The sequence below is a fragment of the Scophthalmus maximus genome, chromosome 7 (genome assembly GCF_022379125.1).
Source record: "Scophthalmus maximus strain ysfricsl-2021 chromosome 7, ASM2237912v1, whole genome shotgun sequence".
NCBI lineage: Eukaryota > Metazoa > Chordata > Actinopteri > Pleuronectiformes > Scophthalmidae > Scophthalmus > Scophthalmus maximus.
In genome coordinates, this window is record NC_061521.1 from 3,369,502 (window position 1) to 3,386,221 (window position 16,720).

At 43.3% G+C, this 16,720-nt stretch overlaps 1 protein-coding gene across 7 annotated transcripts in view; it reads left to right on the forward strand.

Annotated features, from left to right (window-relative positions):
* The window catches only part of kif21a (kinesin family member 21A), a 52,163-nt gene that overhangs the window by 24,451 nt on the left and 10,992 nt on the right, over positions 1-16,720 (forward strand). For 3 of the 7 annotated variants that reach the window (XM_035642866.2, XM_047333359.1, XM_047333362.1), the window contains exons 3-27: positions 1,245-1,427; positions 2,348-2,488; positions 2,989-3,120; positions 3,634-3,804; positions 4,093-4,208; positions 4,964-5,159; positions 5,299-5,488; positions 5,620-5,686; positions 6,312-6,515; positions 7,048-7,119; positions 8,277-8,364; positions 8,456-8,561; positions 9,485-9,673; positions 10,939-11,138; positions 11,354-11,461; positions 11,559-11,627; positions 11,942-12,087; positions 12,455-12,599; positions 13,356-13,550; positions 13,772-13,873; positions 14,211-14,376; positions 14,900-14,920; positions 15,682-15,739; positions 16,214-16,268; positions 16,373-16,575. In XM_035642866.2, the coding sequence (XP_035498759.1) occupies positions 1,245-1,427; positions 2,348-2,488; positions 2,989-3,120; positions 3,634-3,804; positions 4,093-4,208; positions 4,964-5,159; positions 5,299-5,488; positions 5,620-5,686; positions 6,312-6,515; positions 7,048-7,119; positions 8,277-8,364; positions 8,456-8,561; positions 9,485-9,673; positions 10,939-11,138; positions 11,354-11,461; positions 11,559-11,627; positions 11,942-12,087; positions 12,455-12,599; positions 13,356-13,550; positions 13,772-13,873; positions 14,211-14,376; positions 14,900-14,920; positions 15,682-15,739; positions 16,214-16,268; positions 16,373-16,575 (3,323 nt within the window). The remainder of the gene's footprint in view (positions 1-1,244; positions 1,428-2,347; positions 2,489-2,988; positions 3,121-3,633; positions 3,805-4,092; positions 4,209-4,963; positions 5,160-5,298; positions 5,489-5,619; positions 5,687-6,311; positions 6,516-7,047; positions 7,120-8,276; positions 8,365-8,455; positions 8,562-9,484; positions 9,674-10,938; positions 11,139-11,353; positions 11,462-11,558; positions 11,628-11,941; positions 12,088-12,454; positions 12,600-13,355; positions 13,551-13,771; positions 13,874-14,210; positions 14,377-14,899; positions 14,921-15,681; positions 15,740-16,213; positions 16,269-16,372; positions 16,576-16,720) is intronic. The other 4 variants (XM_047333361.1, XM_047333364.1, XM_047333360.1 and 1 more) reach the window with 3 other exon arrangements.

The following is a 16,720-nucleotide window of genomic DNA, read 5'->3' on the forward strand; positions in this document are numbered from 1 at the left end:
CCCCCTCCAACCCCCTAATCTCCCCTACTGCTCAGGTTGCCTTGGTGACGGAGCTCCTGCTGCATGGCACTCACACGATTCAAAGAGACATGCGCGCACACACACACATACACAAACCTTTCAGACAGCTATGCATCTTTAATGTGTGTCCATATTAATCTCCCCTGGTCCTGCTCCTGTCACCGTTGGCCTACTTCTGAAGGTTTGGCCTGGATCACACTTGTTTGCCTCTGTGGCTTTGCAGGGACTAATCTAGATTTAGACCGACCCACTCGGCTTCATCACAAGAACTCAAGCCCAGTTAGATTGCAGATATAAACAGAACGTAATGATGTGGTGAGGAGAGGAAGAAAATCTTCCATCTTATCTAAAAGCTCAAAGTGTGGGGGCGATATTAAAATAGAATGTTCTGGTTCTTTTGTCCTGGAGTAAAATTCAGCATGTCAATTCAACTTTCTCTTCAAACATTATCAATACATTTAAGAATCAAATGGAAAGAGAGAATAAATTCAGCCATATACTATATATACTATACTTTTTTTGAAGAGTCGTCATTTTAACTTTACTAGAAAAAAATTGCTGGAAAAAAATGTGTAAACCCCACGATAATGCACTGTAGTCACGCGCCATTTGAAGGGGATGTCGAAAGGAATCCTGGGAAATGTAGGAAGTAAAAAACTGGGATGTAGATTGCCGATTAAGGAAAAGTTCATAAAACAAAAAAGTAATCAAACTGTATTTTTAATTCATTAAGATAATTAATAATAGAAAATGCTTGATAAAACGGTAAATAATGATAAATTAAAAACCTATAAATATCAGTTATCTTTCACTGACTGTTGGCAATATTATTATTTGTTTAGTAGTTCCAAGGATGAGAAGGAAATTGAGTTGTTATAGTAATATGTTATATGTCAAGAGAAAAAAATAAAGTGTGGCTACAATTTTAATGGGTAAAAAAATAGGAGACCAGCATAAAATCAGGTTAGCATATCATTCAATTAAAAGAGTTATAACAGATGAGTTTTACTAGGTTTCAAAAAGGGTAATTCACCAATTTTAAACATTGAGATGAAGCTGTTATCCCGATGTCAGGAAGGTCACTTCAAAGCTTTGGGGCTTCAATGGCAAATGCATTTTCACACAGTTTTCACATATTGTTCTTGTGTCTTGCGGAGTGCTGTCGCCCGGCATCGTGTACATTGCTTCTTCTTTTGAGTGACATTTTCGCCTCCCCCATACAGACGGGTTCGGGGAAGACCTACACCATGGGGACGGGCTTTGACGTCAACATTTCAGAGGAGGAGCTGGGCATCATCCCCCGCGCCGTCCATCACCTCTTCAAGGGCATCGAGGAGCGGCGGCAAGCCGCCCAGGAGCAGGGCCGCCCCGTTCCGGAGTTTAAGATCAATGCCCAGTTCCTCGAGGTTCGCACCCATCTCACTGCAATCACGAATAGCAATGTTTTCTTATTTCAACCTGCTATATTTCAGCCAAAAATGATCAACTAAATGAAACGGACAACATGAAATCTTTGTCTCACTTTGCATTAGAACAGGCTGTACAGAGATGTCACGGGTCAGGCTTATATCGTTGACACCGTTCGCTTAACAAGCTGTGACACCGGTGCTCCATCACTCGAAAGTACTCGAGTCATCGGGGGCTAGGAGGTGTTGGGGGGGCGGGGATGAGCAAGAGTTAACAGGAATGATGTGAGATGACAGTTGTGCTGGTCCATCAGGAGGTGACAGCGTTCAAATTGTTGGATGTGGAACTGGAGAGGCAGATGAGTTGTGGCTAAAAAAAATTCTGATATTCACAGAAATCATGTGCTTCCATAAACTGTATTTAAAAATGGACGTTGTCAAACTTCAGTCTGACACTAAGAAAATGATTGTGTTTTAAGGTTTTCTTTTTGATTTTAACTCTTTCTCTTAATGTCTAAATATGTATTTTAGTTTGTAGATCAGAATCTACAGTTACACGCCTTCAAAAGGATGAAAAACTTTTTTAAAGTGCTTCATTTTTAGGACCTGTATATAAATGGCCTGGAAACAGTTTATGCTCTCATTTCTTCACTGCACAGGTTTTAGATGGTTAGTACAGCTGTGACATTTTGATTTAGGTTTCCCCCCTTTTATATTCACACATTTTTCAAACCTAACTTGTCAGAAGTAAGCTGGAGTTGTTAGTCTCGCGTCTTAATTCTGGCTCTCATCTTAAATTCAATTCATAGTAGTGACAAGAAAGTGTGACAAGTTTCAACTATGAAACCTTCAGATCCTCTGTGAACTTCGATGATTTCATCTTGGCTTTTTTTTTTCTTCTGTGCTTTGCGTCCGAGCAGCTTTACAACGAGGAAGTTCTGGACCTGTTTGACTCCACGCGCGACATGAAGCAGAAATCTCACATTAAGATCCACGAAGACGCCACCGGGGGAATCTACACAGTAGGAGTGACCACACGGACTGTGTCCTCGGAGGCTGAGGTAAGTGTGTGTGTGTGTGTGTGTGTGTGTGTGTGTGTGTGTGTGTGTGTGTGTGTGTGTGTGTGTGTGTGTGTGTGTGTGTGTGTGTGTGTGTGTGTGTGTGTGTGTGTGTGTGTGTGTGTGTGTGTGTGTGTGTGTGTGTGTGTGTGTGTGTGTGTGTGTGTGTGTGTGTGTCAGTCATTGAAAAATAAGACAGGAAGGATATTGACTAAAATTAAAAGCTTTTTGCTCTATTAAACATTCAGAATTACACTGTGTTACTGCCTCTTTGTCAAGCACCAAGTAGTTGATTAAAATGTATGAACATTTTGTGCATAATTGAGTAAATGCTTTGAATAGATTAACTCTGGTTGTGAACCTCTTCACCAGCTCGAGGCCTTTACAAATACACACTACCTATTCATTATTCATTTTATTATTCATCCCATGTTTACCCTTCCAAATGCCAGAGAGTGTTTGTTGTTGTCTTAACATTTCAAACTCTTTCTCCGCCTCTTCAGATGATGCAGTGCCTGAAGCTTGGCGCCCTGTCCCGCACCACAGCCAGCACTCAGATGAACGTCCAGAGCTCGCGATCGCACGCCATCTTCACCATCCACCTGTGCCAAGTCCGCGTCTGTGCCTCCGACAATGTGAGTGCCGTCTCACGCCGACCAACATCCGTGAAATGCAATTTTAATTTCAAATACAAAAACATAGATGATCAAAGCTGAGGGAAGAAAATACACCTCATATTCAACTAGAAGATTGTTTTCAACTTAGTTTTAATGCATTTTCCATAAATGACCATACCTTGATTTAATTTATTTAGTTACTATAGATAAACGCTGTTGATCTCAGTTTTCCCTTGATCAAAATCTTCATTATAATGCTTGAAACTGTATTTTAAATATAAGTATAAAAATATAAATACTTTTGCTAACAAATGAATCAAAAATGAACCAAAACTTTTGTCATCATGGTTTATAGTTGGTCCATTTGTAAGAGTAGGCATCATATTTCCCATGTAGCTTCTGCCTCATTTTGCACAGCGATTCCCCTAAAAGATCAAGACAAAACCCGCTGTTGGGACTATGATGAAGGAAACACACTGAAAATAATGCTGTGTCACTCATTGCGTTTGTGTGGTTGTCACTGTCCCTCAGCAAGAAAACGAGACGGATAACAAAGTCTCCAATGGAAACTCTGAGCTCGACGAGTACGAGACGCTGACGGCCAAGTTCCACTTTGTGGACCTGGCCGGTTCCGAGAGGCTGAAGAGAACCGGAGCGACGGGCGATCGGGCCAAAGAGGGCATCTCCATCAACTGTGGACTGGTGAGCTTCTAGCTCCTCTCAGAGGACGCTGTGAGTCTAGGGTGGTGCTGCCATCTAGTGGCTGGATTTTCATCATCTAAACTGAAGGTAGTAGAGGTTAACTTATGTTAGTGGCCACAACATAAGCAATGACCGACTGAATTTAGCAACATAAATGTTCTTTCAGGCATATATAAAGCGCCTTTAACCGTTTTGTAGGGTTTTATTTGTAAAGACGTGTACATGTACCCAGAAAAGGTCCTTTTTTGTGAACATGTGCCTCTTCCTCTCCCCACTCTTTTGCTGCAGCTTGCTCTGGGGAATGTAATCAGTGCTTTGGGCGACCGGAGCAAGCGCTCCTCACACGTGCCTTACCGAGACTCCAAACTCACCCGGCTCCTGCAGGACTCGTTAGGAGGAAACAGGTTTCTCATCTCACCTTTTTCAAGATTTACCACCTGTATAATTTTCAATTTGAAATCCGTAAAACTGTTAAGACTATACAATAGTCAGACTTTAACTGCACAACTTGTTGCAGTAACATTAATGCAGGAATGAATTGGCAGTTAAAGAATATGTTTGGTTTGGAACAGGAAGAATATTAAACACCTTCAGATCCAAAATGTGAAAGCATGGACATTTCAGTCATCGAGATAGTAACGTTCAAATTTATGTTTTGTATTAAAGGCGACATATTATGCTCATATTCAGGTTCATACTTTTAATTTGGGTCACCAAAAGGTTTACATGCCCTAATGTTCAGAAAAGGCATCAGTGGTCTTATACTTTCCATTCCTGCAGCTTCTCTTTTCACCCTCAGTCTAAAACGGCTTTATTTCTTTTAGCCCCTCCCCTCGATAAAACATAGTCTTCTCTGATTGGCCAGCTGGCCCAGTCTGTTGTGATTGTTAACCCATTGTAAAATGTGTAGGAAATGTCACGCCCCTTCATCAGAGAAATGGAGATTCTCAGATTGCAGGTGGGGTTACCCCAAAAGAGTCCAACTGTGACATCGCAGTGGGAGAGAAATGTGAACCAGTTGTTCAGAGCCAGGCTGTAGGGTTTAGCCAGCCAAAAAGTGATTTCTGCATAACATGTCACCTTCAAGATAATAGAATGTATAGCAGGAAAAATAATAAAAGTGGAAACCCACAATAAAATATGCCCCTCCCTCTCGAAGCCAAACGGTGATGATCGCGTGCATCAGCCCGTCTGACCGTGACTTCATGGAGACGCTGAACACATTAAAATATGCCAACCGGGCCCGGAACATCAAGAACAAGGTCATGGTGAACCAGGACAAGGCCAGCCAGCAGATCAGCGCTCTGAGGACAGAAATAGCTCGACTGCAGATGGAGCTGATGGAGTACAAGGCGGTGAGGAGGGAGCATTTGATGTCATAAACATTTTTAAATGTGTTCTTTCTTTGACTCTAGAAACAAACCCTTTTTCCTAAGCCCTAAATAAATACCCTAGTTTTCAAACCCGTTCCTCCCCTCCTCCCCCCCCCTGCAGGGTAAACGCTTGGTGGGTGAGGACGGTGTGGAGAGCTTCAGCGATATGTTCCACGAGAACTCCATGCTGCAGACGGAGAACAGCAACCTGAGGGTGCGGGTGAAGGCCATGCAGGAGACCATCGATGCTCAGAGGGCGCGGCTCACCCAGCTGCTTAGTGACCAGGCCAACCAGGCACTCGCCAGGGCGGGTAAGGCCGCAAAGTCCCACTTATCTATCGGTCTTCTGCTTTGATATGCCCTCATATGTTCTGTTGGAAAATGGGAAGCCATTTTTTCTCTTCATCTCCCTCAGCCGAACTGTGTCTTGTTTCTGTCCCAGGTGAAGGAGGCACGGAGGAAATCGGAAACATGATTCACAGTTACATCAAAGAGATTGAAGACCTCAGGTGAACACCTCTTACTGTAGATAGTGCGAGTACTATGGGTTGTTTTATTTTTTACTCGGATGCAATTCGTGTGAGGGATGAAAAATGATAGTTATGTTTTCTATCGAGCATTGTAGATAAGTTTGGTTTTATTACTCGAACCACCTCCCATGGGAGTGAAGCAGGTTTTGATTTATGTCCACTGTATATCAAACTTTTGGCACCTAAAACTTGACACCACTGGTAGTGAGTGAGGATAAACTGCAGTCTCAAAAATATTCAGAGAAGTTGAATCAAAACCAACCATAACTGAACATTATTACTCCATGAGGATAGGATTTATTGGTGCACTATTTAGACTGCATGAGGATTAGAAAGGTGTGCCTTATAAACTGGAACGTGGGAGCTTAAATTTGCACAGATTTATAGTCTGCAATTTTTTTTTTCCGTACTTATGTCTCTGATTGAGTCTATTTTGGGGGTTTTCAAAGTTAGAAATGTTTGCCTCAGTGTGAGAATAATTAAAAGGAAACCATTTTGGAATATGCTCCTCTTAAGTCTTGCCACACATAACAAAAATGAACTCCAGAGCATTGTGTAAGTACAAACCCCCGTTTACCCTGGGTCTGATGAATTCCATCCTCAGGGCCAAACTCCTGGAGAGCGAAGCCGTGAACGAGAATCTGAGGAAGAATCTGTCTCGCGCCTCCAACCGCCAGACGTTCTTCGGAGGCTCCGGCTCGTTCCCCTCCTCGCTGCTGGCCCCCGAGAAGGAGACGTCTGACATAATCGAACTGGCCAAGAAAGACCTGGAGAAGCTGAAGAAACGGGAGAAAAAGAAAAAGAAGAGGTACCGTGATGGGATTCGTCGAGGGTCATTTGTCATCAACAAAACATGTGACATCGGATTTGGTCGGTCATCTGGCTTCTACGCCTCGTTGCATATTCATCTGTGCTCACATCTGAACAAGGTTCAAAGTGGATTGGCGCTTCTTTTATGATTTTATCCCAAAGCACATATTTATTTCCAAGGCATGTCCCTAATCACATATTGCTAATTAGAGACATTTCCCACGTGCTCAATGGGAACATGTATATTTTATGGTTTTCAGGCTTTTGGGCAGTCATGGGACATGGGACGTTCCTAAATGAAATAATTTTGTGAAATTGGATTGGACTCATTTACAAATTAATGTCGATCAAATATGTGCGACGAATTCATGAGTAGTGATGGAACAGAGGCTCCCGATTGAAAATGATCAGAGTTGTGCTGTTCAGAGGGGGGTGGGGTTTGTAAGTGCAGAGCTTCCTCTGACCACTCTTCCTTCCTTCGTCCATCTCTTGCTTCCTTCTCTCGTTTGACCCTTGACCCCTCCCTGAAGACTCCAGCAGCTGTTGGAGGAGAGAGACAGGGAGGAAAGGGAGGATGTGGTGCAAGAGGTTGAGGACGCCAGGTTTGTCAGAGCTCCCACCCTCCCGCTGCCACCCCCCACCCGCTTCACCCAATTCAGCATTTTAATTTGACTTTTTATTTATTGTCGGCAGGTATTTTTTCCCCACAGTGAAACACGCCGCCGCAGCAGCAGCACCACCTCACCTCCATCAAACGACATTTTGACCCTTTTACTAAACCTTGATCTCTTTTTTAGATCTTCTGTGTGAATCCCTTTGCTCATTCATTGGTTTCATTCATCCTACATCCCTGCTTTCTATTGCATCGTTTTGTGGTTTTCACTGACTTTGTAATAAGTATTCAAGTCAACCTGGAAATTTTCAACACGATATATTCAATGTTCATAACTACCTAGTTTGTGATTCTTCATGAGAACATTCATCCTTTCCTAAAATCTAGAGATGAATGTCTGAAACATTCAAAAATGTCTTGAAGGAGCACCCGAGGCAAAATGGGCCAAATTCTGCCAGACTGTGTTTATTGGCCTTTGCGTAAAATGCTTTCAAACAATGTAAAACCCGATGACAAGTCCCTCTTTTCTTTTTCTGTGTGTTAATCTGACCTTTTCTTTCGGGTCAACCTGTCCAGATGGTCTCGTGTGAAACACCACCTAAACCTTGCTAGCCCTCTGCGTTTGGATAAATTATTTATCCAACAGATCTGCTTCGTGGAGTTGGTTCACAAACTTCCTGTTTTGCTGCATTTTCTCTTCACGCCCTTTTTATTCTTCGCCTTTGCTGGTTTTTCTTCAGACTCTTATGAAATGCCTCCCTCCTTTTGTCAGAAAAGTACTCCCGTCTTTTTCTCAAATAAGCTATAGAAAATCACCGTAATAATCAGCTCACCATTCCATTAGATAATTCGCCTCTGTATGTGTTGTATTGTAAACGATGCATTATCTCATAAAAAGCACAGTCAATTTAATCCCTTTTAATGTCCATTAAAAAGCTTATTTGCAAAAATGACGGATACCAATCCCAAACAAATTTTGTTAGTAACCACAGATGTATTGCTGCTTTAAAAATCTGCTTAATGTGCCCGTGTGTCACAGCACAGATGAAGCTACACTTACAGTCCACTTGGTAACCAAGTTTTTTTTTTGCTAAAACAAATTGATATTCATGTGTCTGACTCTTTGCCATGTCTGAAATCTTTCAGTGTCAACAAGGAGGAAATCCCTGACAACGAGCAAGAAAAGGGCACCGAGAAAGAAATGACGGAGCGAGTCAGTGAGGACGCAGACATGGTGCGATTGACATCTCTCTATGTTGAGTCGGCATTACAATACATTGAGCAGTACATTCCGATATTGACTTGTTTGTTTGTCTGTACTGTAGGAGGCCAGCGACCACGAAGACGGAGAGGAGGAAGAGGAGGAGGAAGAGGAGGAGATGGATGTGGAAGAGAGCTCTGATGAATCTGACTCTGAGTCAGATGAAAAAGGTATCTGGGGAAAACGTCTGACTCCTCACTTTCTCTCTCTTTCCCTCTCTCCTTCTTTTCTCTCTTTCTCAGAACACAGAACGGACTGTAAACAACTCCCCAACTCACTCATGTTTCCTTAGGTAGGCTGCAGGTTGTGTCCACAAGGGGGAGCTGTCAGACCGGCTCCTCAAATAAAGAACCTGTGCTTCTCATGCTGATTCAACACTACCATCTTACAATAATTGTTTTGGGGTATTTGTTCTAATGTATTTTTTTTAGAAACAAACAACAAACTGCAACAAGCGCGATTACACCTGTGATTGCCAAATTGAATTTCTTAGGCTATGAAATATGAAATGTTTAATACAACATGGCTACACATAGTTAGGAACTATTGTGAGACTAAATGATGATGGGGGAGGGTACAAGTGCATCAGTGGGTTACTGAACGTGAGCAGAAACACAGTTGCAACTGCGTTCAGGAGACAGGAAGTCTCATACTAACAGTAATAGAAGCGCAGTGCCCCAAAATTCTGTTTTCACACCATCTTGCAATTAAAAACTGGCTGACAAGATCTCCTGATGTGATGAGTCAGTCGCTGCATGAAGTCAACCTCTACGGCCGACGTAACATAAAAAAAACTAAACAAGTTTCAACTTTGCTAAAGAAAATGAAAAGAGGCCAGATAATTGTTGGCAGCTCATTTCTTCGTCAGCTGGAACCGAAATAAATTGGTTTGGATGAGATTCATGTTGAGCGTGTTCGACGTGGGACCGCGGACCAGCACAGTGCCAACCGAAAAACGCTGCTCATCTGAGAAGAAACTATTCCAAAGAGGCACACGGTGTTAATTAAAAATCCCACACGCAGTGTATAGTTGTGCTCTCTCTCCCCTCCCTTCTGCATGTTGAGGCTGAATTTGACCGTCTGTGTCCAACAGAGAACTACCAGGCAGATCTGGCCAACATCACCTGTGAGATCGCCATCAAGCAGAAGCTGATCGATGAGCTGGAAAACAGCCAGCGGCGCCTCCACACGCTCAAACAGCAGTACGAGCAGAAGCTGATGATGCTGCAGTGCAAGATCAAGGACACGCAGCTGGAGAGGGACCGGGTCCTGCAAAACATGAGTAAGACAATGGTGCCAGGAGGGGGAGTCGTGTATCACTCGGTGGTCTTGAGCATTGCACTGTCTATAATTTAATCCATCCGCCCAGGCAGTGCAGATAAAAATGCACCAAAAGGCATTTGTCGGTTTTGGTTCCCTTACCCTTTTAGGTCAGTCTGAAAGTATATTTGAGTTTCCTGCTTCAGGGTTCCTACGCAGTATGGAAACAATGGAATTTGATTTTAGTCATCTCCAGGTCTGGATAAGAATGGAAAAAAGAAAAGAGTGTGGAAAAATATTTGTGCCAGACTGAAGTCTAAACAGACTCCAAAGATTTTCGTTCCGTCTCAATCTCTCTAGTCTCTTGAAACATTTTCCCACGGTCAGTGATGAATGTCACCATAGCAACACACTCTGTACCTGCCACTGTCACTACTGTATCTACAGAGCTGTAGTTCACATATGACTGTGACCGGCGGAAGGATAAGTAGTTCTTATCGACCGGGCATTATTCAGAGTATCTTGGTGATGGTTAGTTACTTTGTACTGCTGTTCCCCTGTTGATGATAAAATACACACCTACCCAAAATTACTGAGTTTAAATATCAATATTTTAATCTGAGAATCATTCCTCGAAGAGGTAACATCAGAATTGGAAGTATCAATATTTCAATATCAATCTGCAGAAACCGTGACTTTCTGTGTATGACGTGCAACATTATAGCTACACAGTCAGAATGGAATATGATGAGTTGGATTTTTAAATGATTTATTCATATAATAATATTTACTTAATAAAAATGCAGCTATTTTTACGCAGATTTCAAATATGGTCCGAAAAATCTACCGAAAAGTCTGGAATTTTGAAATGGAAATTGTGTAGGAACCCTGTTACTTGTCTAACTTTAGAAGATTGTATATGTTACCCCACATGTTCGATCTCAGATTTTGTTCTTTAATAATGAAAGAAGGACGTAGCAGAATGCTTCACACTTTTTGTACTTAAGAGAATCAGTTGAAACCAGTTGTAGATGTAATCTACCAGCAGCCAGATGATGACACTTAGATCTATGTTGGTCAGCAGTGACAGGTCAAAGCTTTGTATGATGCGGATTTTCAGCCTATTAAAAAAAAGACTTGAGATCAAGGTTTCCAACATCAATCATTAGAGATGAAAACCAAAAGCTATTGAGTTATGAATAATTTAAAACTTTTCATGGCATTATTTCATTTATGAAATATCAATTGTCACTGAATTATATTTTTTTTTTTGTGTGCATACTTCAGACTCAGTAGAAAGCGGCACGGAGGACAAGTCTCGCAAAATCAAGGCCGAGTACGAGAAGAAGCTGAGCGTCATGAACAAGGAGCTCCAGAAGCTCCACTCTGCTCAGAAGGAGCACGCCCGCCTGCTGAAGAACCAGTCCCAGTACGAGAAGCAGCTGAAGAAGCTGCAGATGGATGTGGCAGAAATGAAGAAAACCAAGGTACCGTACGCTTGGTCGTGTTAGTACTGTGCTGTAGAGAGTGCATGGAAGAATTTTCTCTCACTTAGGATGAAAATAATTCAGCAGAGGTGGGGATATGAAGACCAGAAGTGGGGAAATCCCACGCACCCCAACCCGGGATAATCGCACCCTGGATATTTGTCTCGATATTTGTGTGTGAAAGATATTTTTTGTTGTTTATTTGTCTGTGCTAGGTCCGTCTCATGAAGCAGATGAAGGAGCAGCAGGAGAAGAACAGGATGAACGAATCGCGCCGAAACCGCGAAATTGCTTCCTTGAAGAAAGACCAGCGCAAGCAAGAGGTGAGTGACGGGCGAATGGCGGGCCCTCTACGGCCTCTTCGGCTTCACGTGGCCATCAGTCCATCAGTTAGAATACTGTAATTATTTTCTTCCTCAGCATCAGCTCAAGTTACTGGAGGCTCAGAAGAGGCAGCAGGAACTCATCCTGAGGAGAAAGACTGAGGAGGTGAGCAGCTTTATGCACCTCTGTACTTTCAACTTGACTTAACTAATGCACATATTCCTCGGCTCACAAGTGACAAGTTTCTTTCTAATGCCTGTAGAAAAGGAAAAATGCAGCTTTTTTTGATGTATGGGTATAACTCGTGTGTGTGTGTGTGTGTGTGTGTGTGTGTGTGTGTGTGTGTGTGTGTGTGTGTGTGTGTGTGTGTGTGTGTGTGTGTGTGTGTGTGTGTGTGTGTGTGTGTGTGTGTGTGTGTGTGTGTGTGTGTGTGTGTGTGTGTGTGTGTGTGTGTGTGTGTGTGTGTGTGTGTGTGTCAGGTGACTGCTCTGAGGAGGCAGGCCAGGCCTACCTCCGGTAAGGTCATCCGGAAAGTCAATCTCCCAGAACCAGCCCAGGACTCCCCCCACAGACCCCCGTCCGGGCGCATGTACTCCTCCAGCAGCACAGGTCCCTACGGCAGTCGGTGAGTCAGCGTGTGTCATGGTTCACATTGACGTTTCCATAAAAGGCAGATACGGAAAAAACTACGAAATACAGAGGCAAAATATGCCCATCCTTATCCTTACAACATTAAAAGTGTTCATGAGTAAGAAGGCTGATGCTATTAATCGTAGTAAATCAAATCCTCTCACCCCCTAAAAACATAGAATTGTCTTTGTATAAGCCTTTTTTGATTTTATGACATAATTCCATATTATGGAATCAACTTAGCCTCCTTGTTAACCACTTCTGGAATGTGTTCATTTAAATCATCCCTGAATGTGCATTCATGTTTTTGAAACCATTCAATTGCTTGATCAATAACATCCTACTCCTACGCACGTATGCAGTTCTTCCTACAGGCGCACAGTCGGTGTCTACTCCACCAGAATTGCTCGTAATAAATGGCAGTCCCTGGAGCGGCGGATCTGCGACGTCATCATGCAGAGGATGACCATCTCCAACATGGAGGCGGACATGAACCGCCTGCTCAAGGTAGAGTCCCGCGGCGGGGCACAGTCACGTGGACGGTCTGGGGATGGATTTTTACACAGAGTGCAGAAGTGAAGGAGTCAAGACGAGCAGGGCATAGGCTAAAAGGTCACCTGCTTGAAAACCTCGGGTTAGCTGGGACAGTGCACGACGGCAGGGGGAAGACATGTTGTATCTGGTGGCCCGGGGGGGCTGTAAACAACTGTGATGGGCTTTACCAAAAACATTCACTGTGTTTACTAAGGAAAAGACATTCATATATTGAACATACATGCAACAGTAGCGCACTTAATTATACATTTTGAACATCTGCTTTCGTCAGTGGCTTTCCATTTTTTTTAAATATCCCAGTACAGACGTTAAAATCTTTTTGATTTGCGCAACTTTCCCTGCAGAATCGAAACGGTTGCCTGGCAGACGTCTCGGAGACGTGTGTGTCAGATCTAGCTGCTGCTGCCGGATAGAAACCTCAAAGGTCTCCCTGCAGAGTAAATCTCTTGTCAAAAATAACTTTCTGTCGTGAACTGGGAAACCTTCAGAACGGAACAAGTGTGTTGGGAAAACTCACAAGGTCAAAGGTGACATGGCCAGTGGTGGATGGGCCTGAATGTTAGGATCTTCTTGTGAAGGACACAATGTGTTGTTGTTTTTTGTTTCTTCCTCTGTTTCCTTGTTGCTGCTTTATTCATCATCATCATCATCAGTGGTCTAGTACAACAGGAGTAAGTGTGAACGTGTTGCGTCTGTCTGCGTTTATAGCAACGGGAGGAGCTGACCAAGCGCAAGGAGAAAGTAATCAGGAAAAGGGACAGGCTCGTCAGGGAGGGGCCGGAGGCCGAGAAGGCAATGCCTCCCATCAACGAGGAAGTGGACGCGTTGACCGCCAACATCGACTACATCAACGACAGCATCGCAGACTGTCAGGCCAACATCATGCAGATGGAGGAAACCAAGGTGAGAAAGCATGATGAGTTGATTGGTCTAAAAGATGAGTTAATGAATGGAGAAGAGATTTTTCTTGTCGCCAGCTTCTTTTGACTGCTGTTTCCTGTGCTATTAAAAAACTAATTTCCGAGGAAGGTATTTGCTGAGAAATTTGAAGTTTGAGAGAAGTTAGAAAAATGATGTTAACAAAGTTTTAACAAAGAATTACCATTCATGGTCATCGTTTCCAGGAGGAGGGCGACACCGTGGACGTCTCCGCTGTGATTGGTTCCTGTACCCTCGCAGAGGCTCGTTTCCTCCTCGACCACTTTATGTCAATGGCCATAAACAAGGTACCGATACTAATTTTTACCTGCTCCTCTTGTTGGTGTCCATGACAAATTCTCTACTCTTCGATGACATGAAATACATTTTTAAACGTGATGCATTTAAAGTGTGTTTTTTTCCATGTGTTTCATTGTCCAGTTCTTAAGTTTTAAAATGACAGTAAATGTTTTGAAAAAACTCATCACCTTCAAACTGGTATAAACATCTAGATGATGACTTGTGCAGATTACTATGTATTATGTCAAAAAAAAAAAAAAAGCTTCCAAATCCGACCAGAAATGTAAAATACAGACAAGATGTGAACGCCAGCACCGTTTGATATCCGAGTTGCGGCGTCTCCAGGGTCTGCAGGCGGCTCAGAAAGAGTCCCAGGTGAAGGTGATGGAGGGCCGGCTGAAGCAGACGGAGATCACCAGCGCCACACAGAACCAGTTGCTCTTTCACATGCTGAAGGAGAAGGCCGAGTTCAACCCGGAGCTGGACGCTCTGCTGGGGAACGCTCTGCAAGGTAAATGCGCCGCGCAATTGGGTGGAGGGGAGATAAGGACCCACAACTCGCCCCCCCCCCCCTGAAAGCGTCAGTAGTCACACGTGAAGTAAAAGTGGGATGATCTGATTCTTCCATGTTGATCATTTTGTTTCTCTGTAATGAAGCATTTGGGCCTTTCAGGAAGTGGACTGGGTTACTAGTCAGTTGCATGATGGGGCCTATTGAAAGGCTCTTGCCTGTTGCCTTCTGGTGAATAGACGCTGACTTGCACAAAATCACTCAAATTCCACCACTTTCGTGTGGCGGGAATCGTTTTTCAACCAAATTTGTGGATGTTGTATTTTTTCCGCCAGCGTCTGTTCAGTAGGATGCTCTGTTTTTACAGTAGATGCACTTTATTAAATTCATTTTATTTTTTCATTTATTTATTTAGAATTTTGGGGGAATGTGTTTTTGATTTGTGCGTTGCCTTTTTTCTGTTCCCCCATGTTTTCTTTTTCTTTTTCTTTCTTTTTTGTTTTGTTTCCTTATGTTTTCACAGAGCTAGGTAACATCCCGGCTGGTAAGTGAACCCACATTAGACTCCTACCTGTGTAATGGATGCATGGTTCCTCCCCTTTGCACTTTGCAAAACTAACTAAACAATAACGTGAACAGGCGCATGAGGTGCAATGCAACCAGGCTTCCCTCCATCTGTCTGCTGACCCCTCACTTCCCTTCGTCTGGACACGCTCTTCCTCCTCCTCCCAGCTCACCATGTGCTGCAGCCTCCATGCTTTAGCACCCTGATAACCCCCAACCCTTCCACAGGAACCCCACAAACCTGGGGTTTAGTTTAGCTCTGTCGGACCCCGTAGGTCAGCTGACCCCAGTTGTGAGCGGCGGACTAATGATTCCTTCCAGTCCTCCACCTTGTTGTCTCTTGTAGAGTCTTCTGCCTTTGCCTCAAGTCGCCCACACATCTCTCTCTGCAACCGTCCCCACCTGACAGCTGTCTTGACCTCTGACCTCTCACCTTTTTCAATCCATCCGATCACATTGAGCTCTGCGAGGACAAAGTTTCTCCTAGTTGATAAGACGGCATGGCACTGTCCTGATACCGCCCTCATCTGCTTACCTCGTTCATCTTTTCCACATGCAGTTTGGCCAGTTGTTCTTGATTAAAAACGAAGAGTATTGCTTCACCCTGAAATCGAGAGAGTTCATAAATTATCTGTTCAGGAAAAAGTGTCGCAGAAAACTCATTCAGCCGTCATCTCAGTTTCATCAGCCAAGAGGGTACTTTGTGATTTTAATTTTTATTCCATTGATCTCATTTGACAGAAAATGGGGATGATAGCAGCAGCGATGAGTCTGCCCAGAGCCCTTCAGCAGAGGGGACGTGAGTACCTTATGTTATTATACCTACTAATATTTATTTACTGTATCCTGTTATCTTGTTTCATCATGTACAGATACTCAATGTGTCACTATGCTCCATCATGCTATGTTACTATATATATCTTTAATGTTCGCCAACATGTTTCATTAAGTCTGTTTAAAAGACAATAGGTTATATACTGAAACATTTTTATGCTCTATTAGGAAATGTTATTTTTAATATGTATATTGTATTGTTATATACATGTACACTATTGATGTTGTATTTTATGTTTTACCGTGCTTTATTTGTTGAATTCTTTTATTAATAATGTGTTCAAACTTGTCTGCTTGACAAGTTTCAGGATGTTATCTCATCCTATGTTGTCTTTTGGTTAAATCTTTCTGTTATTTTATGATTGCCCGGTGTGTTTTTACACAAGTAGTTTTACGTTTACTGATACTAGCATATGACATATATATGTTTTCCTTCCAGTACTTTTGCATCAGACCTCATGAAACTCTGTGGCGAGACCAAAACGAGGAATAAGGTATTAAACTGTTTCACCGCGCCTATGCCTCGACCTCTGCATCAGTCATCACTCTCCTCCCTAATTCCTACTTGTCTTAATTTCCACGTACCTGTTCTGTCCAGGCTCGGAGGAGGACCACCACCCAGATGGAGCTGCTGTACGCCAACTCTGACTCCGCCCCTGACGCACCCACTGCGGACTTCTCCAGTCCGATGCTGCCATTAGCTGAGACACCCGATGGGGGAGGGGACATGGACACATCAGGCTCGTCAGTCAGGGACTACACCGCGCTCTCCCCTGGCTTTTCCTCTAAAATGGGCAGCATGTAAGTCCAGCGCGACCCCCCCCCCCCCTCGGTGCGCTTCGCTAACACATTTTTTCCGCCACTTCTGCGCTGCCTGCATGTTTGACGTTGCTGCGACATCCTCTGCTTTATTTAGTGGTGTCTCACATTATTCATGAGCCTCCTT